Source organism: Pipistrellus kuhlii, unplaced genomic scaffold, assembly GCF_014108245.1.
Source record: "Pipistrellus kuhlii isolate mPipKuh1 unplaced genomic scaffold, mPipKuh1.p scaffold_m20_p_3, whole genome shotgun sequence".
In the NCBI taxonomy this organism is placed as follows: Eukaryota; Metazoa; Chordata; class Mammalia; order Chiroptera; family Vespertilionidae; genus Pipistrellus; species Pipistrellus kuhlii.
The window spans coordinates 25,562,445-25,590,163 of NW_023425529.1; the positions used below are offsets into that span (position 1 = coordinate 25,562,445).

The following is a 27,719-nucleotide window of genomic DNA, read 5'->3' on the forward strand; positions in this document are numbered from 1 at the left end:
AGAAGCTGGTTATAAGGGTCCTACGCACAAAATGCTACATGAACATAAAAGAAGAGGATGATTTACACTGTCCAGAGGATCAGGATGCTAGGGAATGGGATGGCAGGTGAGAGAGAAGAATTAAGTAAGGTTTCATGAAGGACCACCGTGAGAGTGGTTTGAGAGAAGTTTTAAGGGATGAACTGAAATTTTCAGTGAACAAGAGAGGACAAAGTATTTGAAGTAAAGGGGATAGACTGGTCAAAGGCAAAGAAATTTAAAAAAAAACAACCCTCAAACGCCTCAGGGGCTCGAGGCAGAGTGCCCTCCCTAGAGCACTGTGGTGACAGAGAGATTAGAAGTGGGACCAGTTGGACCAACGCCAGCGGACTACATTTGAGATGAACATCAAACACTCCATTCTGACAGTGTTTTGTCTGGGACTCCTCTCTTCCTTTAGTGTGGGGATATGGTTTCAGATACACTTTTAAAGAGTTTGTAAATGGACTTGGCAACAGTCTGAAGCAGCAGTGAGCGGGGAGGGGTGGAAATGCAGTGAACATTCTTTCTGTGTGTTTCTATTTGGCAAGAAACCCTCTGTTTTCCTAATGGAAACTTTGACACACTCAGCCTGTATCTTTTCATCCACATCCAGCTCATCTTCTGAACATTCTTAGACCTTTATTCTGTCAGACAAAAAAATAATAGGAAAGGTCACTGAAATCTCAGTCTAATTTAACTGTGATACATTCGTGGTGAAGCTTCTTGAGGGAGTTGACTGCTGCATGTGAGTACACCACGAACTCTGAATGCAGGGGAGGAAAAGCAGTCTAATCAGTAAAGACTGACTTTCCAAAGGAGCTGAGGCTCTGGGGACTCTGGGGAGCCTGAAAGAAGGAAAAAATGGATGGAAAACAATGTGTTTGATCCTTCGCCACAAGTACCAAACACAAAGATCCTACAAATGTATTCATGCAAACAGGACCATCCATGCATTTTAAAACCTCCTTTGGTTTAATGGTGCTGATATTTGTGGTATTTGATATTTACTTTGAAAATGAACCCTGCAAGTTCTAAACCTGGACAAACAGGATGCAGGTACTTTGACACAAAAGTGGGGTCCTTCTTTGTTTTGGCCAGTCATAATTTAAGCCTTGAAGGTTAACAGGTACCATGTTTTGTTCTTCTAACAGCTACCTGGGATTTTTCTCATGTAGAATTAGGAATAGTCATGCTGCATTCTGCTCGTGTATCTACTGTGTTTCCCCAAAAATAAGATATCCTCCGAAAATAAGACCTAGTGCATGGGAAGATAAGACATCCCCTGAAAATAAGACCTAGCGCATCTTTGGGAGCAAAAATTAATATAAGACACTGTCTTATTTTCAGGGAAACAGGGTAGTAAAGAAGGTATTTGAAACCTCTACGCATTGACTCTTGGTCAAGTTTTCTTTCATGCTAAACCTTCAAGATAATTTGCCTGATTCTAGTCCTCATCACTCTCAGAAAATAATCCCGCCTTGTTCTTCAGTGAGAAAAGAGAGGCTATTATATGCTGAACTCCTCAACTTCTTGCTGAGCCACCTGCCATCTTGCCTAAATCCAGTCACTGCTTGCCCCCACCTATCGTGTTCTCCGACCCATTTTCCATATGATCTTTATCTGTGATGGAAATGAAAGGCTATCTGTTTGTAGTCTGTATATCTCCACAGCAAGAGCTGTGTATACCTTACATGTATTCAACACTCAAAATGTAAATGAAATCAAAAGGACTTATTAGGTGAAAAATGTAATCTTTAATGTGTACTTATGAGCACCATTGGTCAATGCTGGCTACTATTAGTAAATACATTTTGTCTTAATATCACCATTCAACATCAATAAATAGTTTTGTCATCTCCAATAAAAGTCATTGCACACTCTGATGGGAAAAATGTACTGAAAAACAACTGCAAAAAATATGAATGCTTAATGATGAAACCTATTTATGTGGAAATTCTGTGATACATGTTGTGGATGAGTGTATGTTTATATTTTACTTTTGGACTCATATGTATGTATTTCTCAGGTTAGAAAAAAATCTCTAATTGAAATCAATACACATTTTCATTTAAGGTTGCAGAAAGATCTAATACTTTTAATGTCAATTTTCTAGATTAAATGATGCCACCACTCTCTTTTATGACTTAATTGAACAGGAAAAACAGGGACAAGGTTTTTTTGAGTGTTAAGTAAACACTCTTTATCAAAAGCTTGGATTACTACTCTGTTTACCAACATTAAAAGAAACTGATTAAGCCCAGCCGATTGATGGTTCTCTCTGATCATTGATAGTTCTTTCTCTCCCTCTCCCTTCTGCTCTCTAAAATTAATAAAAACATATTTCAAAAGAGAAACTAAGTCCTAAATAACTTTGATATTATATTTCTTTTATTATCAATAGACTTATTTTAACATTTTTGTTGTGTACTTCTTTGCTAATCACTGGTTAATGCTTTACATGCATTATATCAGTTAGTTCAATAATCCTAAGAAACTAAGTTGATTTTCCCATCTCACAAATGAGGAAACTGAGGTTAGGGAATTTAAAAGCCTGGCCTAAATCACACAGCTAGTATCTTTCCAAGGTGGTGCTTCCTTCTTTCTTTATTCTTGTTAAACTTCAGGTCCTTAAACTAACTCTGATTATTTATTGCTTCATTTTCTTCTAGTATAAGAGAGCACCATGCACACAGTGGACATCCAAAAAATGGTAGCAGGCATTAGTTATTAGTAGATAAATATTTGTGATGATGTGGTCTTTTTTATCTATGAGACTTAAAATCAATTAACAAAATGAAAACATATTCACTCACCTAAATGCCCGAATGGTGGTGAGTCCTTCAGCTGTTTCTGAGAAGTGACAAAGCAGAGGAAGCTGGGTACTGTCATCAAGTTCCTGGAGGTCCCTAGGACAGAGAGAAGTGCAAAAATAAACTTCACATGTCTTCAGGGTCAAAGACCACCATGTCAATTCTAAATTAAGGTTATTATCTGGCATTGTAACTATTTTCCTTTAGCGCCCAATTAACAAAAATTCCAGCAGCTTACAGTCTAGAGGAAGAGAAAGATGAGTATATAATGAATATTGGTCCAAGCTAAATATAACGTGTTGTACAAAATTATCAGCTTTGTATAACAGCTAAAGTAAACTCCTATGGGAACACAGAGAAATGAGCAATTAATCTATACACAGGAGATGGGTAATTTTTTTCAGGAGGTTGAATTTAGGCCAAACCTCAAGCATAAGGAGGATTTTAACCAAACAGACAATGGGAGAAAAGAGCAAGCACAGAAGATTAAAGAACCTGGCAAGTTCAATCTGGCTGGTGCCCAGAATCCTGTGGGGATATTGTAGTGGGAAAAGGCTATATAAAAAAATGGGTGTGACTAGATTATAGAGGAGCCTGGGTAGGCTGGAAAAATCACTGATGACTAGAAATAAAGTGATCAGAGCTGTGCTTAAGCAACAGAAGTTGGGAAACAAGTAAAGGATGAAAGACAATGAGTGAGTTAGGTAGTCTATCTAAGAGATGTTTTTCAAAGTTCTAAATTAGTGTAATGCTAGTTAGGTTTAAAATAGGTAAGTCCTATAAGTCCATCACACACACACACACACACACACACACACACACACACACACAAACAAACACAAACTCTAGAGGCCCAGTGCATGAATTCAGTATGGCCTGGGGGATTGGGCCAAAACCAGCTCTCTGATATCCCCCAGGGGGTCCTGGATTGCGAGAGGGTGAAGGCCAGGATGAGGGCCTCTACCAGTGCATGATTAGGGCTGGGGAGAGACAAGGGAGGTTGGCCAGCTGGGGAGGGGTCGTGGGAGGGCTCCAAGGCATGTCCAGCCCATCTTGCTCAGTCTTGATTGGGCCAGACCCTAGCAGCAAGCAAACCTACCAGTTGGTGTGTCTGCCTCCTGGTGGCATGTCATAGCAAACAGTTGAGCGGCCTTAGCATATCATTAGCCTATTATGCTTTGATTGAACAGCATGACCACACAACCAGATGACCAGACACTTGGTATATTAGGTTTTTATTATACAGAAGATAAATATATATATATGGCAGTCAATGAATGCTTAGTGGACAAATGACCGAACTAGAGCCTTTTTATAATGATGAACAATCATGATAACTTTTTTTAAACCACATAAACTAGCATATCTACAAGATAATCTGAGTTATACCACATGTTTCAAAACATTCTTGTCTTTTCTTTTCAGCCTTTTTTTTGAACTTCTTTGGGTCTTTGGGTGGAGAGAAGTAGAGTAACATCATTGACATTCACCTGCCAGAGTCAATTGAACTGATTACACTATAATATTATACAATCTTCGAAAATCAATGCATGCCATTCTGGGCTGTCTGTTTAGTCCCACAAACAAATGCAAAGTCTTTCTTGAGTTTCTAAAATAGATTTGCTCACTTTAGAAAGTGCAGATGAGGGGAAAGGAAGGAAGAAGGGAGGAGAATGAATAAAAAGGAATGTAAATAATCTGCTATATTTAAACATAAAACTAAGTGGCTATTTGTAATTTTGACACAAGCAACAGGTGGTCACTACATTGAGGTTAGTAGTGAAGAAAAAAATTAGGAAGGAGGAACTTTTGTTTATAGAACTGCATTTTGTGAGTAAAGGTGAGAGTACAGTTTGGTCTTGTCACCTTGTAGGAAGGAAACACTTACAGAGCTAACTATACATTAGGTCTTTGATTTTAGATATTCAAAATGCTGTGGTGTCTCCTATAGTGCATCCCCCATTTGAATTATCCTTAGGTTTACAAAATAGTCTGTTGTGCTGCCTAAGCTACTCAACATGAACATGGGTGAGTCCTGCAGAGTCTTGGCAGCTAGAAGGGTCTTTTTTTATCTGTGAGACTTAAAATCATGTGGTCATACTTGCTATCTTTCAGAGGATTTCAAACAAGAGTGACTTACAATCCATTACCAGTGTTAATTCTTTTAAAATGGTCAACCGTTCTGTATTTTAGACACTACCAATGCTATCAGGTTCTTCCCACTCATAATGAATAGAATTCACAACTTAAATGAATGGACTAGGACTATTTGCCTAGACTCTGTACTCAATTTGTATTGCTAAGGGCTGAAAAATAAGTATGTGACTAAAGTTAAGTTATGACTGTTTAATTTAGTATTGAGAAGGCAAGGATAGATTTGGAAACAGCTAGCAGAAATGAAGTAACTAAAGTTTTTTGCCCCTCCATCAAAGTGGCATAAACGACAACATCAGGGACAAAAGGAAGGATGAATCTGATGACTAGCCTTTCTCTTTTGGTCTGAATTTGCTATAAGAAAAGGGGATGAGGTTGGAACTGAAAAAAACAAAAAATCTCTAAATTTAATACATATCTCTAACATTTGAAGGATCCTAACTCATACCCCTCAAGGAGAAACTATATATTTTTTAAATTAAAAAATGTTGTATGATGTTTTTAGAGGATTCCAACTATATTTTTGCCTTTTCGTATAATTCCCGATTTTTTTTTACACTTCCCTGCCTCAAGTACTATAAAATATGTTTAGTTTACTGAATAAACTCAATGTCTTCCTTCCGATTTCAGCACTTAATATGTTGTATCTTCCTCCAAAACTGTTTCATAACAGTTTCTTGTCATGTTAATCTCTTCATTGGCCCCATGGCTCACACAATTATTTGCAACACAGTAAATGCTTAATAAATGTTGAAATAATCTGAATATTGCAATGATATAACATTTACTGAACTATTTGTAGCATGACTTCAAAGTTAAACTGGACATTTCAAAACAACTGGTACTATATTTCATTTTGCCTTTCAATATCTCAGCATATGACAAATCCCATATTAATAGAATAATTTAAAACCCTTGGCTATCATTTATTTGACTGGATACTCAAGTGCATCTATATATATAAAAGTCTAATATGCAAATTGTCCCCTCAGGAGTTTACCCAGGATACCAGGAGTTCAATCACTCACTATGATGTGCACTGACCACCAGGGGCCGGCACAGAACAAGGAAGGCCCCAGCCAGCAGCTGACAGCCTGGGAGGGGAGGCCCTGGCCCATCAGCCCTGATTGCCAGCCAACCCCTACAGACTGTACTCATGCAAGAATTTCATATACCAGGCCTCTAGTATTAAATAATCCAATCTGAAAGTTTCCAATCTCTTAAAGTTACAGCATTCAAGATTATCTACTTTTATAGACATCATTCTGTTTTATCTCTTTAATCTTTTTTTTTTTAAACTTGTACTGTATTTTTACAGAATGTTTTTAAAGCATTTTTAAATCTTTTGCCCTTTTCACCATTTGGTAATATAATAATATTAACTCACTTATTTTTTGGTACTAAGTTGGATTTTGTAAGTTGTTGTTTGTTTGTTTGTTTTTGTTTTTGCCAACGTCATGTTCAGTAAAAGGACCATAGTATTAAAAATTTGACAGTCTGTGGACTCAAAATTCAATAGATCAATCCAGATGTTAATATATGTCCAGAGCTATGTAAGACTCAGTCAACCCGTTACAGAAACAACGTTACAGAAATTATAATAGATCTCCAATGTCAGGATAGGCTTCATCAGGCTAAAAATAGGTTGCATTTCCAAATTCCATACTTTATCTTAAAAAACATTATAGTAAATCTGGTTCACAATACATCAAATATATAGGTTTTTGAAGATGAATAGAACATTGGTTTAACTTACTTAGAGGCCACTCGGAAGTATTTCTGGATAAAATAAAAGGCAACTCCAAGAGGCACAATAGCAGCCAGGAACACACGGGTAGCATAAGAAATCATGCCAATGGCAGACAGGCAGAGCAGCGTTGAGCGAGTCAGAGATTCCAAAGTTGGAGGAATGTGCTATTATGAAGGTAGGTTGAAAGAAAAATGTTTTAGCTCAAATACACATTAGTTATAATGCAACATATTCATTTTATGCTGTGATGTTATTCAGTTAATTATGAAAGTAGCATAGACACATTTTCATTGTAAGCAATTCTTCATTCCAACTCTACTTACTTCCTGTAGTTTAGTATATTTATCCATCTATCTACCTACTTGTCATTGGTCAGTTGTTACCTACCTACCTATTTATCTTGTGGACTTTCTATAAAAAGCACTATGCTATACATCTTATTTGTCCATGTACTTTTTAGTCAGCTGCATACATCAAGCATACTTTCCCTAAATTGAGGGTAATTCAGGTGTTACTAAGACCATTCTGGAAGATCTGAAGAGGCAAGGGCTGAATTTAGTGGATTCTTTATCATCCTAAGGGTTTGAGGTCTTTAATTTTAGGACAAACTTCTAAAGGCCTAAGGACCCAAGACTGAACTGATTATCCTTTGAATTTTCTTAAACTACCACACTATCTAAAGCTTTTCTCATTCAAGAGTCCATCTAATAAAATTAAAGGACATCTAAGTCAGCTTGGCATTGTATTCTTTACTTCTGGGAGACACTCCACATCAACTCAACTTCAACAAACTCTACTCGGAATGAAGATACAACATTGACCAAAATCATTTCTTTTTATAATAAAGAGTTCAAATGTTAGTTTATCCCCTGCTATTTCTACTTATTTCATGCTGATTCTCTAAATATTCCCTTTTATATGCATAAGTTGTTTGCAATTAATGTTTTCCTTAAAGATTTTATTCTAGAATTCATCTATTTATTATGATATTGGTATGAATGTAAATAGGTTTCCATTTAAGTGTTATAAATCCTCTACTGTTAAGAGGAATTATGGTTTACCTCAAAATGTTACTTGGCTTATACTAAAAAAAATTCTTGAACTTTTTTTTGGAACTAACTCAGACACTCACCTGATCAATGATATTTGTATCAGCTGAAAAGCGATTGAGAATCAGTCCCAGGGGTGTGGTGTCAAAGAACCTAGGCAATAAACAGATTGAAATGTGTGACAATACTAAACTATTTGGAACCTGAGCATTGTGAATAGACAGACATCTTGGAGTCATGAAAATGAGAAGGTTCCTATTCATTTGTTTAAGGATTGAAAAAAACCTTTAAAATTTCACATTTCACTTAAATTAAATATGAATATATATTTTTATGTGATAGTAAAAAATAATTACTTTTACCTTATTGGTCCAAGGATTATCTTATTGAGGAGATTGTGATGAAGATTTTTGGCAGCTGTGAGGCCCATCCATTCTACAGTAAGAGATGTAACAAGGCAGAGGACAATACCTGCTCCACAGAGTATGCTAAATCCAGCTACATAGTAGGTCTAAGAAGTAACCAACACACAAAAACACATGAAATTATCAACTGATTTTTTTTCTTACTAGAACACCAGTATCAAAATCAGACAGTATTATCAACTTCATTATCTTGCATCAATTTAGGCAGTTGAAGGAGTTCAATTTTTGAGACTTGGGGTAAATCCCCACCATAATCCTAAGGCCAAGTTCCCACTTGCTTCTTTCATTCTTTTTCAAAGTTTGTCTAAGGACAGATGAAGTGTCTGTTTTCAGGTTTGAAATATCATTAAATTTCTATATTGCAGTGTTCATTCTCTCTATCCCTAATCTCAGAAGGAATAGCTAATTCATGGGTAGTTAATATCAAATAACATCAGAAAAACAACAGCACAGTCCCATATATATGTTACACACACACACACACACACACACACACACACACACACACACCATATCTTTACTAATAAAGGTAATATGCTAATTAGACTGTACATCTTCTGGGCAACCTTCTGGACATCCTTCCAGACAAAGTCATTGTGGTGGAGCCAAGGAAGAGCAGTTAGGGGAGATCAGGTCAGCAAAGGAGAGCAGTTAGGGCAGTGGTCGGCAAACCATGGCTTGCGAGCCACATGCGGCTCTTTGGCCCCTTGAGCATGACTCTTCCACAAAATACCACATGAGCGCACATACAGTGCGATTGAAACTTCATGGCTCCTGCATGCGGCAAGTCTATTTTGAAGAAGTGGCATTAGAACACTCAAGGGGCCAAAGAGCCGCATGTGGCTGGCGAGGGGGATCAGGCTGGTAGAGGAGAGCAGTTTGGGGGATCAAGCAAGCAGGGAAGAACAGTTAGGGAAATCAGGCTGGCAGAGAAAAGCAGTTGGGATCAGGCTGGCAGGGTAGAGAAGTTAGGGCAATCAGGCTGGCAGGCAGGCAGGCAGAGTGGTTAGGAGCAATCAGGCAGGTAGGGAGGTGAGCAGTTGGGAACCAGTGGTCCTGGATTACAAGAGGGATGTCCAACTGCTGGTTTAGGCCTGATCCCACAGGCATTGGGCCTAAACTGGCAGTCAGACATCCCCCTGAGGCATTCCAGAATGAAGAGGGATAACCTCCATGCATGAATCTCATACACCAGGCCTTGTGTGTGTGTGTGTGTGTGTGTGTGTGTGTGTGTGTGTGTGTGTGTGTGTGTGTTTATATGGAAGCCTAAGTGACCGTTACGACCAAATGACCAGAATAACTTGAACGACTGGATGACCAGTTGCTATGACAAGCACTGACTACGAGGGGGCAGATGCTCAACACAGGAGCTGCCCACTGGTGGTCAGTGTGCTCCCACAGCCAACCTCCTGCAGCCACCCAACCTCCTGCGGTCCCTCCCCCAAGCCAGCCAGCCAACCTCCCATCCCGCCCGCCAGTGGGCTCCAATTGACCCAGCCCTGATTGGGACTGGGCAAGAAGGCCCTGATCAGCCCTGATCATCAGCCAGGCTTAGGGACCCCACCTGTGCATGAATTTGTGCACCAGGCCTCTAGTGTGTATATAATTCCTTTGAATCTAAATCCAAACATCATCTTTAAATGTTTATTATTATAACTTTAAAAATAAAAGTGATGATAATAGATCCTACTTTGACATGTCCTGTTCTAATTAACTTAGGGAATCACTACAACAATCCTATAACATTTGGGCTATTAGTATCTAACTAGATTAAAAAAAAAAAAAAGTATCATCTCAACCTTTCCTTGGTGACTTAAATCCAAAACCCACTGTACCTGATCAGTTTCCTTAGTACTGTCTGCAGTGTATTCCGATGTCCACGTGGCCAGCCAGTAGTCTATAGCTACAATAACTGAATGCTTCAAAAGCTTAGAGAAAATCATCAGAAAGAGCAAGAAGAATCCTCCAGAAGTGAGATAGCACCAACAGGTTTTCCATGGCATTTTAGTCCTGAGCCTCATTACTGTGGACATGTTGTCATCCTCATCTTCCTCCTCTTCTTCCTCTGCATACAAAACACTTGTTTATACTTCAGATAGGCAACAGGTAGATTGAATTTGTATTATCCCATAATAAAGCATACAAAAATCTCCCTCAGCCTAGCTGGTTTGGCTCAGCAGACTGAGCATCAACCTGCTGACTGACTGAAGGGTCCCGAGTTTGATTCTGGCCAAAAGCACAGTAGGGGGTGTGCAGGAGGCAGCCAATCAATGACTCTCATCACTGATGTTTCAATCTCTCTCCCCCTCTCCCTTCCTTTCTGAAATTAATAAAAAATATAATTTTTAAAAAATCTACTTCAAAGTTATAGAAATACAACTATTAGGCTGAAAACATTTAAATGCTTTTGGCAGAAAAAAACTCATTTTAGCACTCTCTCACACAGCACAAATGTACCAAGACTCACTATGGGAAGTTCCTCAAGATGCCTGATGATTGATTACATACAACTTTAACTTCACTCCTACTCATTTCATTTTCACTATTCTGTATTTGATTGAGCTCTCCTTCCCCTGCAAAGAGGCTTATTCCTCAATGGCACACTCATGTGTCAATTGCCAAAGTAAAACCCTCACATCCTATTACCCTTACGAATATTTCAAATGTAAGAAGAAAAAAAATCTACCTTCATCTTCATCCTCCATTTGGGCTTTGGCTTCTCTTGAATACATGGCTCTTCGGAGAGTTTTTCTCTCTAAGGTTGTTTGGTCAGCTTCCATATCCTACAGGAAACATCAGGAGCTCACAGCCACAGGAAGGTTTTGACTTCCCAATCAGTGACTCACAGTACCAATTGTTAGTGACCTTTACCATGTGGGCTCTGTGCTCTCTCTAGAGGTCCCTAACTCCTGCCAGAGGAGCAGTGTGGGGCAATGCCTGAGGTTTATAGGAGTGCTCCAGAGCTAAAGGCACAGAGCAGGAAGCCAGGAAAGTTAGTAAGAACATGATGGAGCTTACCCCAGGGACAGGGATACTGGCTTTATTTTTATATCACTTTCAGATATTCCCTGTAGTTTCACTAACTAAAGGTTTACCTAAGTTAATATATATCTTCCTTAAAAACACATGTGGTTTTGTTTTGTTTTTTACCCCACCCAGTGTAGCTCAGTGGTTGGGCTTCAACTTATGAACCAGGAGTCAGAGTTTGATTCCCTATCAGGGCACTTGCCCAGGTTGCTGGATCAATCCCCAGTAGGGGGTGTGTCAAAGGCAACCGATCAATGATTCTCTCTCATCATTGATATTTCTATCTCTCCCTCTTACTTCCTCTCCCTGAAATCAATAAAAATGTGTTTTAAAAAGACACATGTGATTCTAGACTGACTAAAGCACTACCTGTCTTACACTGTTATTGTGAATTATTAAATATTTAGCATCTCGCTAAGACAGCTGCACAAAAGATAGAGAGTTCAATAGGAATTAAAGAAACATAGGCAATTTTGAAGGAAATGGGAAATGAGAGTACTTGGGCACCTAGCAGTTTAGGAGAAAGACCCAAGAGGGGGATATGTGCAGAAAGAGAAGGGGAAAGGTTCCAAAATCAAACTGCGAATTTTTAAGGGTTGCTGCAGACTAGCCTCCAGAGAAGAAGAGAGTTTCATTTTCTCCACTCCTCTGCTTCCAACACCCTTGTCCCGCTGGCTGTGGAACTGGAGTAGCATTGTGTTACACTGTGGATTAAATGAGCTTCTGCCCGACATTCTGGGAAACTAACCATATCCTGGGTTTCTGTGGGGAAATGCATTCTGCGTTCCAAATAACTGACCTACAAACTTTTGCAATCTATGGTAACTTAAGGGTTTCCCGTATATGCCGATACAAAAAAATAAATAAATAAAATCACAGTTTCTTACATCAATAAGCCAACAAACCTTTGAAGTGATCAGTCTCTAGGTAGCGATTTTGGTTTGGGGTTTATTTGTTTATTTAGCCTCATACGACACGTGTGATTTAGGAGCCCTATTGTAGATGGCTCTCTTGCTTCCAGATTCTTGGTTAAAAAAGTAAAAGTGTCTCCTGAATAGTTATTTTTTCAGAGGCAATTTAACATCAGCTTTTAATTTTGTATCATGAGATCAGATAAAAACAAAAAACGAAAAGAGGACCCAATATTTTGGGAATAGTATAATGAAATAAAATGAACCTGCACATTGAAAAATAGAAGATTTGGGTCTTGTTCAACTCCATGCAATGTGAGCAAGACATTTAACATCTCATAGACATCTTTAAAAAATCTTTAAGATCATGTTTCTTATTAGAAAATGCTCATATTAAGTTCATTACAGGTTTAAGATTTTTTAATAGTGTTGATATTTGGATCAGGTAGTAAATATGAATTTAGAATCATTTATCCAATTAATATCATTGAATGCCTGTTATGGATCAGGTCAAGGTGAGAGCTGGGAGCTAGGGGTGGAAATATCAAATAATGCCAATTTATTTTACTTAATCACATCATGAAGATAATGGTTGATGTCATCCAAGCTAGAATTTTTAAAAATATTTAAATCAGCTTAAAAAAAAAAAAAAAAGGTCTTTTTCTTCTCCTTCTTGTGGTTTTCATTGCTATTTCTTTTAACACTAGTGACCTGGTGCATAGATTCATGCACATTCAAGGAAAATTAATTAGAAGGTGGCTGGCAGGGTGGAACTGAGTGAGAAGTGCTGGATATGCCCTGGAGCCAACCTCCTTTGGCCCCTCCCAGCCGGCAGCACCAGGGCTGGAAGGGCATCTGCAGAGTGAGTGGCGTCCCTCTGGCAGGTGGATTCCCTCAGCCTGGCCCGTGGGGATCAGGCCCAAATTGGCTCTCTAACATCCCCTGAGGAGTCCCAGAGTGCAAGAGGATACTCTGCAAAGTTGCTGTGGTACAGGCTGTGGAACACAAATGCAAGTGTGCAGTAAACCAGATTTGGGGCTGACAGTGACCCAGCAACAACATAACCAACAGGCAATGGTGGAATTGCATGGCCCAGTGAAGAATTGGGCTCCCTCCTCTCTGGTTTCTGGGTGTGTCACCTGAGAACCGCCACTGCCAAGTCACTGCAGCTCAGCAGCTCCTGCGTTGAGCATCAGCCCCCTGGTGGTCAGTGCATGTCATAGCTACCAATTGGATGGACACTTAGCATATTAGCCTTTTATATATATAGGTATTCTCTTCTGTTTACCCCCTTAATCCTTAAACTGACCGTTCTGTCTAATGTTCTGAGACTGGATGTTTTGGAGGTCCTTTAATTTCACCTTCCTTCTCTGCTTGCTCAATCTATTCTGGCTGTAGGCCAGCCTTTCTCAGCCTTGGCACGATCACCATTGGGGCCCAGTAACTCTTTGTTGTGAGGATGGCCCTATGCAATGTAGATGGTTAGCATTGTCCCTGTCTTCTACCAACTGGATGCCAGTAGCACCTGCCCCCCAGATGCAACAACCAAAAATGTCTCCAGATGTTGCCAAATGTCTCCTAATAAGCAAAATCTGCCCTGGTTGAGAACCAGTGCTCTAGGGACACACTCTGCCTGCCATATAACAAATTAAACAAGAAGCTGTTTTACAAACACTCCCCAAGGTGTTCTAAACATCTTGTCCCACAGTGTGATTCTCCTTGGCTCCAGATAAATTCAGGTGTCTGCCCTTCCCCAGGCGCCAGCACCCTCCCTCTATTTCCAGATGAGGATTCTGAGCAGGTGCATGGTTCATTTGGCTTCTACTGGCCACCAGTCCACCTCACAGCTCTCCACACCCTAACTTGCTTCATTTTTCCCTCCGCTGATATAGAAGCCTGTAATATGTCTTTAATTATAGAGCTATGCTATCTCAAGTGATCATTTCGTTTCTAAATACAACTTAACAGACTTTTTTCTGGCTTGCTTAACAGTATTACCACAAAATCAAGCCAAGAGCACTCTCTCTCACTCTTTCTCTTTTTCTCTCTCTCTTTCCAGATCTTCTTTCCAAAGTAAACCATAAATGATCCTACTCCCTAAGCTTACATCATCTTCTTTTCTTCCTGGCATCTGAAAAATTATCATTTGGAGCTATCCCAAGTAAATTCATAATCAAGCTTATCACAGTATAATTCCTAAGTCAGCATTTGCCAATTGTATCTTGTAATTTTTTGTGTGTGAATGTCTTTTAATGGTTCTAAGATTTGTTCTATTCTACTTAAGTATTTTTATATATATCATTTCTTCCTTGTGTAGTTTGCTTTTGATGTTTTTGGCAAATCCACAGAAGTCAGAGCAATCTCAATGCCTGTCTGACTTTGTTTTCCCTTCTCTATTGAAAGATAGGTCCTTTTATTCTTTTATAAAAATGATATGTTTTAATTTCTTAATATTCTCAGAAACTTGCTGGTATAGATTTCATTTTATAATGTTCATTCCTGGTTAGAGGTACAAAATTCTGGACCTTTCTTAGGCCCGACTCAAAAGATAAGAATTCAAAAATTTACTAATTCAATTTACAATTTTGCCTTTCAATCACAAATTATTCTTTTTAAATTATACTCAATCTCATTTTCAACTCTATTATTACCTCATTCAATGTTATATTTATGTCATACATAACATTATACTCACATTATTAGTTATGGACCTGAGTTAAGTCTAATTAGGACCATTTGTTATACTGTACAACTTTGGGCAAGTTACTTAGTCTCTCTGAGCTTGTTTTCCCATCTGTAAAGGTGAGATGGTATTTTTTTCCCCCCACTAATTTCTCACTCTATTTTTTTCTAATTTCTGGGATTTTGTGCTAATTAAATGAAATCATGTAAAAGGGGCTTTAGTGTCTTTAAAAGCTTTACAAATGTAACATTTTATTGTTATTTCTTTCTGATCACCTTCCTTCATTCCCAACTCAACCCTATACAATACATGCTTTACAACTTCATCCACACCTCACAGATCTTCCTTTTTTCAAATGTATCTTGGATTTTGTTTTACCCATGACCCTCCACATATAGGTAATAAATGAGAATATTCTCACATTACGGGTGAGAAAAATAAGATATACATAACATAAAATAAGGATATATCATGCTTCAGCAAATACTTTAAGCTTTAATCACACCCATTACTGTAACATAGTTCAAATTCCAATAAAAATCTAAAAATCTGATAGCACTTCATTCAAAAGACATCATTAGAATTTTATAGCTTCTAAGTAGCCCATTTGTTATCACATATAAATATGAAGTTACTTTCAAACAAGGGCTTCCAATGAGGACCATTATCAAATATTAAACATTAAATGTAAGTATTGTTTAAAATATTTTTAGTAATTACACAGTACATTTTTCACTCTTCCGAACTGGACTCTGAACACTTCCAAACTATGAACAATTACCTTTTCTAATTCTTGATCTTGCCGGTTCATAAGTGTCTTCCAGTGCTCATAAAGCTCGACATCTTTGGTTTGAATGTCCTTCAAAGTTCCTTCTCTTAGGACACTTCCATCTTTCATGGCTATGATCTAAGGAAAGCACATTTTAGCACAAAAAGTCGTAACTAGCCAGAGGAATCACATTGACCTCAGAAGGCACTTCTAAGGGTCCCTGTTTATTAAAAGAACTATCATATAAAAATGAATGAAACTTCCTCTGAACTCTCACCCAGTCAGCATGTGTTAGATACTGCAGTTTGTGAGTCACGAGAACAAGAGTCCTCTTGTCATCTTGGAGAAATTTCAAAATCCCTTCCTGCATTAAGTGATCACTCAAGTGAATGTCCAGGGCAGAAAATGGATCGTCCTACAACCAGTAAAATAGGGAGAAGGTAAACATCTCTATACCCTTTATGTAACTTAATTCCTCTAGAAAGTAGAAATACAAATAAACAAAAGACAAATTATCTCTCAAATATAATTCATAAAAACAGACCCCATATAACTTTAAATTGTCAGAAAAAAATAAATTAAAATGAAGCTTCTATTTTTTTCATGTTGGACGTCTAACCTACAGAACTGTAAGATAATTTGCATTTTTAAGCCACTAATTATGGCAATTTTTTATACCAACGAAAGGAAACCTATACACTGATCAAGAAGGAAAACGCTGCCTAAAAGATAAGCGATCTGTCTTCAGAGAGAGTCATCAAGTGGAACAACAAATCAATGTGTTTTTTTCTCTCTCTCAAAATCAATAAATAAAATTTAAATAAAGAAAAGAGATTATGCAAAATAAACCTATAATGAATGCCTAAGAATACACAATAAGTTGACCCTATTACTTGAGTTCAGTTGTTCTACAGCTGAGGTAAGTAAGGGTCTGTAAATTGAAGGCAGTGAAAGGAACAAGGATAGAATATGATACTCAGAAGACCTTGGTCTCTTTCTTTCAGATTTCCAAGTTACTTGGTCCTCAGGTGGCTCAGTCATTAACTAGTCCCAAAATTCAAGAAGTCATTCCTAGTTGGGGGTTCATTCATTATGAAAAAGATTAACAATTACACAAATTACTGCTGGAAACTGCTATGGCTTTTAGAGTTGTTGCTTTTTTCCTGGGGGAAAAAAAATAGGACTGGTATTCTTAGGGAGATTAACCTAAAGTGAATTTATGCTATGTCCAAATTCTACTCCCATCCCCAGTAATGGGTCCAACTTAATGGGAAACTCCAAAATCAACCCACTTTTTGAAGAGGTTCTCAAGATTGGGTGAAGTGAAAACTTTAAAGGAGGTCTGGAAACCAGATTTATAAATAGTTTAAAAACTGTGCAGAAGGAAAAAGCAGGGAAGGATGCATTTACATAGTTTTCTGGTATCTGATATATCGATACGTTATCTATTTGTAAGCTAAGCTACTTTGACTTCCTCCTGTTGGAGAAACCAAACTAGAACAAATTCATAATCAACATAATCATCTAATTTTATTTGTGGATCCACAAGTAGAACCAACTTAGTAACTCTGGATATACATGATAAACATCCATGAAGCTTTTTTAAAACAGACTCTAGACCTGACCTTACAGATTATGATTGAAATAGGTCTAAGGGTGATAATAAGATTTTTATAGTTTTAGGAAGTTTCACAGACAAATCTTATCCACAGCCTGAGTTTACACCACTGAAACGCAGTGCCATGCTTATGTCCACCAGGAATGTATTTTCCAGACCTTCTCTCTTTGTCAGAAAATATAAACAAGCCCTATGATTCCATCTAGTTGATCCAGCACCATGCACACTCCCTCATTAATTGTCCTCGTGGTTCAGAAATTCATATAAACAACCCCTGTGGGCACCCCAGTCTCTTGGACATCAATATAGAGCCCCCAAGTCATTACCTTACATGTTAATCTGATTTATACTGTGAGGATTTGTTTCTCCTGCATTTTCTATGATTTCACAAGTTAAATCATCTTTTCTTAGATTATTTGCCTTGTCCTTTAAAGACTCATTTTCAGAGGGAAACAATGAATAGAAATATAAGTCAAAGCCATATTCTCACCAAGAAGACAATGTTGGTATTCTGATAGAGAGCTCGTGCCACACAGATTCTTTGCCTCTGACCCCCACTCAGGTTGATGCCCTAGAGAAGAAATATCCATAAATATCCACCTTTTCACTAGTAAATGATCCACTGGTTAAAAATTCCTTTTTAAGAATAATAATAAAAAAATCCTCTTAAAATAATGTAATTTACTAATTAAATTGTGATAACATTGATGAGATAAAATGAAAACTATCTAGTGGTCAATACCTGAATTATATTAAGGTAATTCCTGACTGATAACATTAAGCCCCCTTTCATTCCGATAGAGAGCTCTCCTGTACAAAAGCATTATTAACCAAAACACTGGTGAGTGCTAAAGACCACAAACAATTCCTTTTTCCCCCCTCATTTTGTGAATTGTGTCTGTAGTGCACTTAACATATACCTCTTACCAGTAAATTTGATATTATGAGTTTTATTCAACAGAACCATGCAGCAATATGCTTTTCTAGTCAAATGTTGATTATAACATTTTTAAAACCTAGTACAATAAATCCTCACTTAACATAGTCCATAGGTTCTTGGAACCATGGCAAAATGACAGGCTAATTTATATAAACAAGAGTTTAAGTTCCAAAAGCATCTCAATGGCCCTAGCCAGTTTGGCTCAATGGATAGAGTGTTGGCCTATGGACTGAAGAGTTCTGGGTTCGATTTTGGTCAAGGGCACATGCCTGGGTTGTGAGCTTGATTCCCAGTAGGGGGTGTGCAGGAGGCAGCCAATCCATGATTCTCATCATTGATGTTTCTATCTCCCTCTCCCTTCCTCTCTGAAATCAATAAAAATATATTAAAAACAAAAACAAAAGCATCTCAATGTTATAACAAACAATGATGAACAAAATGATGTTGAATGAAATGATTCTGAACAAAATGACAAAATGTTGTTATTTGAAGGCCTGATATATTTATTGAGCTCTTAGTACATGTCAGACTTGTGTGACTGGCTTTACATTCCTTACTTCTTTTATTCCTCACAGTGATTCCAATATGTAGGACTAGAGACCTGATTCACGAAGATTCGTGCAAGAACGGGCCTTCCTTCTCCTGGCTGCCAGCACTGCCTTTGCTCTAGCCAGAGCCGCCTTTCTGCCTTCCTATGCTGCCCAGAGGCCCAGAGCTGCTGGGGCAGGGCTGAATGCCTGCATTGTCACCATGGCAATGACGGAAGCATCCCGCCCCTGGCTGCTTGGCATCTGTATATGCAAATTAATCTGCCATCTTTTCTGGGTCAATTTGCATACTCACTCCTGATTGGCTGGTGGGTGTCACGAAGTATGGTCAATTTGCATCTCTCTCTTTTATTTGTGTAGATTATTCTCACTTTACAAACATAAAAACTAAGGCTCTGAGAAGTTAAGTTCATGCTCTTAAATACTAAACTATGGTGCAATAAATATTCATTAAGAATGCAAACTACAGCTCTTTCACTGCCACTGCAGAATTGCATAGAGGCAGAGGACTTGCTATGTTCAATATATGGCTTCATCCATAACCCATTGCCATGGTTGGGGAAGGTATTGCTGCCTTGAGAGTAATGGGTATTAATATTGCTTTATAAGGGGTGCTGAAGACCACCCTTATTCAGGATGGCCTAGCAAACAGAATTCACTGCAAGCCTGGCACAGCCTGAGACAAGTGTCAAGCCCACCTTTGTGTGCTTGCATCTAACTGTGATGAACCTAAGAATGTCAAGTTTGTGGAGGTGGTTTGTGCTGAACACCAAATCGACCTAGTTAAGTTTGACAGCAACAAGCAACCAGGATAATGGAAAGACCTCTGCAACATCCACAAAGATGGAAGACCCTGTAAGGTGGTTGGTGTCAGTTGTGTGGTCGTTGAGGACTATGGAAAAGAGTCTCAGGCCAAGGATGCCATTGAGCAATACTTCAAATGCAAGAAATGAACAAATAAACTTGACTTCTTTATTAAAAAAAAAGATAACGCAGACCACAGAGTCAGACTAACTGCAGTTGCACCCTGACTCTGTGATTGGGCAAGCTCTTTAACCTCTCTCAGCCTTCGTTTGCTCAGCTTCAATATGCAGGTAGCATATAAAATCTTTTGCACAATACCTGACACCTATAACAATTTTAGCCAAACATTGTTATAAAGATTACATAAAGGTATAAATATTTTTCAGTTGGTCAGAATAGTAAAACATCAATGAAAAACATGTTTACACACAATCAAAAAAAAAAAAAAAGAACACTTTAACAAGAATAAATCAATGTTGACAAGAGTAGAAGAAGTTGTCGAAAGCAATCTCAGTTTCCAAATCAATTCAAAGTAAACTTCTCAAGAAAGTAAAAATACATTTGATCAAAGGCAGGAACTGCTCTATTTTCCTTATGAACTTTCAAGAGGCCAGCACAATGTTAAGTATACGGTGGTTACTCAACAAATGCTTAAGAGAGAGTGGCGTCAAAGAGCTCCTGTATAACTGTTTCTGGAACCTGTTGCTAGGGCAACATACACATTTTAACCTCTCAGATTTTATTATGCTCCATGGAAGATTAAAGGAAACCAAAAGACTTTTCTAGATTTTTTTTTCCCGTAATTTAATCAAACTATACATAGCTCACCCTCTCTCCAATTTCAGTCTGGTCTCCAAATGGTAGTAAGTCAATGTCTGGCTGAAGAGAACAGGCATCTGTGACGGCTTTATACCTGTAGGAGAAATGATGTTGAATTTTTAGAACACTGTTAATATGCTGCCCATAAACTAAGTCCCAAGTTCAATGTCTTAACAGCTGAAATGGGCCATTTGTTGGGCAATTGGGAACATTAGCCTCTACTCTAAGTTTGTGGATACAGAGATAAATGGGCATTGGTTCTCATGCTTACAAAACTAGTAAGTGGAGAACAAGACTGATACAGAAACATATAACAAAAATGTACCTTGTTAGGTGCTCCTAGAATACATAGAAGGAGATGACTCACCATTCTGAGAAGTTAGTGACATCTTTGCAGAGGAAGCAAAGTGTAAATAATATCCAGCAAGATGAGTCATAATTTGTCAAGATATGAGAGAAAGGAAGCTTAAAAAACTGTACAAAGATAGATGAGTGTACAGTGCACGTGACAGACAACAGGAGGCTCACGAGGACTAAATCATAGGTTTTGGGTGGGTGTCTATGTATAGTAACCATGCATGCTGAAGGAAGAGCAAACAGATGAAGAAGACTGACAGTATTCAAATTTATAATATTTAAGGCTGGGACTGGAGATCGAATGGATAAGAAGTATAAGGAATCAGAGAGTTTGAAAGTGTTGGAAAAAATATCAATGGTTTCATTTTCTCAATCACCTAGTCTTAAAATATCCAGGTGATTCTTGATTCTCCCCTCTTCTTCTACCTGCTCATATCTGTCCATTCTTTTTCTAGAATGGTTTTCTGTCAACCACCTCTTTTTTCCCCACTTTTCTAGTCACCCCCAGATGCAGGCAACAAGTACGACATGCCTGGGTAATTATTCTAACAATTTTCTAAATATTTCATTGCTCTTAATTCAGATTCATCCATATATTTGTCATTACACTGCCAGATTAATATCGCATTCACCTTATTATTTCCCTTTCTAAAACGTGCTGTACCTTCTCAGAATGCACACAATTACATCCAATTTCAGGGCCTACCACTACCTTGCCTACCACTTCTTTACAATCTATTGATAGTTTCCTACTGTCCCCTAATCCCTTTCTGTCTGGTCTGTTCCCAGGCCCCAAACAGACCTCATGCCATTTGGGTTCTTCCTCTCACACAATCTATTTCCTCTTCCTGCCCCCTTCCTCATGCTTCTCCCCTACCTAATTCTCCTTAACTTTCAAGACCCAGTTTTGGGGTCTTAAGACTCACCCTTGTGAGAGTGGCTTAAGGAAAAGATCATAGCTCTGAACACTCCAGTGATATTAAAAGATCCTACAGTCTCCCTCTTTTTTCCAAAGTTAACATTCTTTTTGTTGTTCAGTTGGGTTTTTCCTTTTGCTTACCAATAACCTCACCACCACCACCCATCCCCACCGTACATATATACACACTGCATTTTCGGCTGTTTAATTTTGGTGTACAAACTGTTCTCAGTAAATGTACGTAATGGCCTGAAACTTCCAATGAGACTTTCTCTTAAAAGAGTTGAATCATAAGATCTGGTGATGCCCAGCCAGTGTTGCTCAGTGGTTAAGATCAGAGTTTGATTCCTGGTCTGGGCATATGCCTGGATTGTGGGCTCGATCATCAGTGTGGGGCATGCAGGAGGTAGCTGATCAATGATTCTCTCTCATCATTGATGTTTCTATCTCTCTCTCCCTTCCTCTCTAAAATCAATAAAATAAAAATAAATTTTTTAAAAAGACCTGGTGATGCGGTTGGAAGGAGGTCAAGCAGAGAGGAAAGGAACTCCCCATGTAAAGATTCCAGACACTGTGACCAAATATAAGGTTCGAAATAGTTGCTCATTTTAGTTCTAGATTTTATACATTCGAAATTACCTCTGTTTGATGAAAGGACTTCCAAAGGTAATATTTTCTTCTACTGTTGCATTTAATAACCAAGGCTTTTGAGCTGCATAAGCCACAGAATACCTGCTCCTACTGGAAAATGGGAAAAAACAATACAACAAAATTATGCAAGGGTGCTATGCTGTATGTGTATTTTAGTGTAATTAAGTGAAATAAAAGCCAATAAAATATTGCAAACACAGAAATGGAAAACTCCTAAAAGAGAACATTTAAATAACCACCAACTTGATTAATGAATGGTTAAAGATTCCACTTGAATTCAAGGGATCAGAATTTTATCAAAATGTCACACAATGGGTGAAATTTGATTTTGTTATGATAAAGGAGTGTTGTAAAGTAGAAATTATTAATTAAAATTTTCTTTTCTAAAATGAGTATAGTTTTTAAAATAAAGATAAACAACACTTCACTTTCTCACAGCCACAGATATTTTAATTTGAATTAAAAGCACTTTATATAACCATACATTTTATATGTAGACCTTAAAATGTGAATTGATACTATAATTATAGTATGTGTTTGTGGCTTAATCACATTAACATATTAAAGGCAATAGATAACACATATTTCAAAGCAAAGAATACTATTTTGAGGAGTCCATTTCAATATTGAAATACACATATACCTAAAAACTATGTATTTCAATACATACTAAAATAGTTTATTTTTTAAAAACGATAACCCTCTCATCCCTTCTCCCCCCCCCCCCTTATTTTTGGCTTGCAAATTCTAGTAAATCTATATCTCAGGATTTAATTTGCAATAATTAGGAAAATGCATGTGAGTTGAAGATAAAGAAGATGATGGGATTGGGGCAGGGAAGGGGTCACTGGTCCACAGTTAGTTCATGGTCTGTAAGTAGTAATAAAGGAATTAAGGTTAAAAGAGAGTAAGGTTATGAAAAAGAGTAGTTGGAAATGCTCACAGATTATCCGGAAACACGTCTAGGAGTTTAGAAGACATACATATGCTAATTGTCTTTAAGATAACCATATGTGCTGCAAAACAGTGGTTCCCAACTACTGACATGTCTGCTTCCCCTTCCCTCAAGTCCTCTAAGTGATATTTTTCTTTTTTAAATACCTGAAGCACTTGGTTCTTCATCTCTACCTTATTCACAGATTCCATGACTATTTAATTTATAAACAATATGTGTATTCGTTCTTACATTTCTACTGAATGAAGTGGGGTGACATTGGTTAATAAAATTATACAGGTTTCAGATGTACAATTCTAAATACATCATCTGTATAGTGCATTGTGTGTTCAGCACCTAAAGTCAAGTCTCCTTATGTCATAATTTATCACTCCCCCTTTACTCTCTTCTATCTCCCTTCTAACCCCCCTTGTCATTTTATGAAATCCCAAACCCAGTTTGCTAAGAACAGATTGAGTTTCAGCCAAAGTTCAGACATATGTGACTCACTGAAGGAAAACAGTGGTCACAATGGACCTTTTTAGCAAATTAATTCTTTCAGCAGCCTGCAAATGTTGGGAACCACTGCTATTGGAACCTTATAGCACATTTTAATAAATATCTTTATATATCATCAGAATGAACAAAATGAATAGGAGCAAGAGATTATCAAGTAAAGTCCGAGGAAGAAAGTTATTCTTATTAAATGCAGATTAAAATAGAAATAATACCTTCTGGTTGCTTCAAAAGAAGGTTCAGATTCATTTACACTGCAAGTATGGCAAACAATGTTCATTAATTATGAAATATAAATACAGAATGACTGCACATATCAAGTAAGAGATCAAATAAACATTTGACACATTAAACAGCTATATTTCCCAAATGGTTTTTTTATATTAGTTTCAAAGACATTTAAGATAAATGATTTTTTTAATGTCTTAATTGGTTAGAAAATAATTACTTAGTAAGCTTCCAAAAGATACATACCACCATTCTTTTTATACAAAATTTGGATTCATACAATGACTTGGGTTCCAGCTCCAACTAGTTGTATAAATTTAGGTAATTTCTCTAAAATAGTTTCCTAGTCTGCATAGGAATTCAATATTCTGAGGCTTCTTTACCTTTAAATTTTCAAATTTAATTTATTTAAGTTCCTAATTAGATACCATAAGGCCACGAATCTGGAGCAAAGTATTATATACAAGGTATGCACATTTGAGAACTACTTGCAGTTCAGAGTTACTGGAGCAAATTGGTGAAAGTGGGTAGAATAGCAAGATACGAGTTTAAAAAGTTAATCTGGTACCAGATCATGAAAGATCCTGATGGTATGCAAAGGTCTCTAGAATGTTATTTTTTTCCCATATAATAAAATAAATTATAACACAGAAATAATCAGATTTGTATCTCAAAAAGGTAAATCTTGCCATGGTGTGAAGAAAGTTGACAGGGTTATATTAGAGTAAGTAGTTCACATAAATGATAACTACTTAAACAAAAAATATTAAAACACACATAGAAATGTTAAGGACAGACATACGAAAAGTGATTGGTTGCATTTTGCAGGCAATAGAGAGAGAAAAAAGAGTTTAGGCTGAATCTTTGAATTCTGTCTTCGGTGCCCACCAAACAATTTCAGAGGTGGGGACACACTCCTACCAAGGTACAGGAGAAGCATGTTTTGGAGATATGAGATATATGAGCTTGCTTTGGATGTGTTGAATTTGCAGCTTACATAATAGTTCTTGGAGCTGCTGTTCAGTCTTCAAAAGAATGATCTTGGTCAGAAATGGTATATTATTTGTATTTCAAGGTATCCGAAGTCAAGAAAATAATTTAAGAGCTAAGAAATGAAGAGGATCCTACAGTAGACTGCAGAAAAATTGAAGAAGTAGAATGTTTTTCCCATCTTTCACCTTCATTTCTATTGCAGTTCCTAGATTTTTGACACATTAATTTTGGCTTATCCTTAAAATATAAGTTCAAGTATCATTCATTTATTCATCCTCCTATTATATTTTCTTACAAAACCAGGCACATATTTTTCTTGGCATTCATAAAAACTAAACCAAATATTTAATTATGAAAGTATTTTCTTGTTTCCTTACTAGAGGCCCAGTGCACCCTCTCCAATCTGGGACCCCTTGGGGGATATCCGACTGCCAGTTTAGGCCCAACAGGGACATCCATCTCATAATCCAGGACTGCTGGCTCCTAACCGCTCACCTGCCTGCCTGCTTGATTGCCCCTAACCACTTCTGCCTGCCAGCCTGATTGTCCCCTATCTGCTCTCCTGCCAGCCTGATCTATGCCTAATCTTTCCCCTGCCAGCCTGATCACTCCCAACTGCCTTCTCCTGCTGACCTATTCGCCCCCAACTGCTCTCCCCTGTCCGCCATCTTGTGGTGGCCATCTTGTAATGACATCGTGTGATGCCACCTAGGCTTTTATTATATAGGACGGCCTTTGCTGGCAAAGAGTAAACTTTATGAAAATAGGGACTGGCCTCCCTTGTTCAGTTATTTACCTCCAACAACTAATACAATGATTTGCATGTTATAGGTGTGCCATACATATTTTTAATAAATGAATAAATGAAACTGTCGTGAAAATCAAGACACCAGTTGGTTTCAAGGAGTGATCAGTGGTGAACAGTTTCAAAAGCTATGGAGAAGTTAAGTAGGATTGAGAACAAAGCACTTAGGCAGGCCTTGGTGAGAACTTCTTAGCCAGACTGCAATGCACTGAGTAAAAGGACAGTGAGGAAGTTAAGTATGAGCAGATTTCTCTCTTAAAAAGAGAAATGCCCATTATTTGAGAGATCAGCAAGACCTTTTTTAAAAAATGGAACATAATGAAATAGCAAGAAATTAAAGACATAAGAAAGAAGGGTTAATTAATGTAATAGTGCCCTGAATTAGACAAGGCAACATATAGTGGATCTTCATTTCTGAAGACTTCCCCTTGCAGGATTTATGTATATTTTCCTTTATGTGTAAAAGTTAAATATCATATACTAATTTCAGAGGAAGAAAGAAAAATAGATATATATCCATTTGCTGGTAGTCATCTCACAAAAACAAATAAAAATTACCCTGTTCTTTCACTAACATTTTCCAGGAATAATGACATAGTCCTTAACTTCTAGAGATCACCTACTCTCACTCTTTCTCATAGCAACAAGTTTAATCAAATTCAGTTGTGGAAGGTTATTTTTTTTATCTTCCAAAATAAATAACTAGAGTTAGCTATTAATTCCAACATCAGCTCATATATGATTACATGAACACCACTGGGTACACATCCAGGCTAGTCTTCCACCATTCAGTGTGGCAGTTACCATCATTGAAGGCAACAAGAGAAAGCAGAGGTCAGATGGAAAATCCTCTTCTGGAAAAATGGCATATGATTTCACTTCTGCATGCAGAATGTGTGTGCATTTTCTTCAAGAGTACAAGTTAAACCTGGTGTTCTAGCCACGTCCAAGTATCATGCTTGATACCTTTATGAAATGGAAATAGTGACTTTTACAAGTCTAAAATAGAAACAGTGTTTTGAAGAAGGAGAGCCAGAAGTGGACACAACAATGCTATCTGATCCAGAAAAGCTGACTCCATGTGTTATTATTTCCTCCTGCCAGGTAAAGTTCCATCAAACGGAGTAACTCTTCAATTCACCAGTCTTAGAATCACTGAGCCATGATGACAAAGCTGATTAAGGAAGACATAAGAAGATGGAACATCAAGACAGATGGGGCCTGATCATAGGCTGGCCCATGGCATGGCAAGTAGAAGGAGAAAAAAAGGGAAAGCAGAGATAAATGATGGTTCTGCTTCACATGATTAGCACCACTATTATACATTTTGGACTTTCTCGCTGGAATCATCCATCAGGTAAAGCTTGAGTTCTAGCTCCTAAGAGACAGGTAAAAAACCATTGTTTGTCATGACTTTTAGGAAAGGACAACTTCTGGCAGTGAGAACATTTGCTTTGAAATGAACAAAGAGCACACCGCGATATAGGAGTAAGAACCAAATCATTCTGACAGTCACTTCTTCCTCTCTTTCACCTTTCTCTTCTGGAACTACAAGATGTCAGACTAGGTCAAAGGTAGCAATTTCCAAGGAAACACCTACAGATGTCTTTGCTGTGTACCAGTTTCTACCCATGTAGGGATGTCATGTATGAGCAGCAGTACCTTCTTTCCTGCTCAAAGTAAATATTTAGCTTTGCCAGAAGGGAGAGTACTTTATTGCTCTTTGCTCAGGCCGTTCTATGAGGATGCATTTAATTCATACAACCAGAGATACAAGCAATGATGCAACTATGACAGCAATGCATTGGGTGCCTTATCATAGCATTTAGCTTATTGTTTTGCTTTTTTATTTTTTGAGCTTTGAAAAATATCAAAAATCTAGTCTGCTGTAATAAAGTACTTTTCTCTTAGCATTTTCACATCATCAACCTAGCAGTATTGATAATTTCTAAATTAGCCTTGTTTTCATAACATTTATATGCCTTTGT

At 37.7% G+C, this 27,719-nt stretch overlaps 1 protein-coding gene and 1 pseudogene across 4 annotated transcripts in view; one reads left to right on the top strand and one right to left on the bottom strand.

The window, feature by feature from the left end:
• Positions 1-27,719, bottom strand: part of ABCC9 (ATP binding cassette subfamily C member 9) — a 109,026-nt gene that overhangs the window by 25,436 nt on the left and 55,871 nt on the right. For all 4 annotated transcript variants that reach the window (XM_045587831.1, XM_045587830.1, XM_036457006.2 and 1 more), the window contains exons 19-30: positions 23,921-23,959; positions 22,244-22,345; positions 20,338-20,422; positions 17,708-17,788; positions 15,877-16,014; positions 15,612-15,737; positions 10,896-10,992; positions 10,045-10,274; positions 8,147-8,295; positions 7,868-7,937; positions 6,742-6,899; positions 2,835-2,927 (exon numbers count right to left, since the gene is read on the bottom strand). In XM_045587831.1, the coding sequence (XP_045443787.1) occupies positions 2,835-2,927; positions 6,742-6,899; positions 7,868-7,937; positions 8,147-8,295; positions 10,045-10,274; positions 10,896-10,992; positions 15,612-15,737; positions 15,877-16,014; positions 17,708-17,788; positions 20,338-20,422; positions 22,244-22,345; positions 23,921-23,959 (1,368 nt within the window). The remainder of the gene's footprint in view (positions 1-2,834; positions 2,928-6,741; positions 6,900-7,867; positions 7,938-8,146; positions 8,296-10,044; positions 10,275-10,895; positions 10,993-15,611; positions 15,738-15,876; positions 16,015-17,707; positions 17,789-20,337; positions 20,423-22,243; positions 22,346-23,920; positions 23,960-27,719) is intronic.
• On the top strand, positions 19,257-19,679 carry LOC118729465 (annotated as a pseudogene).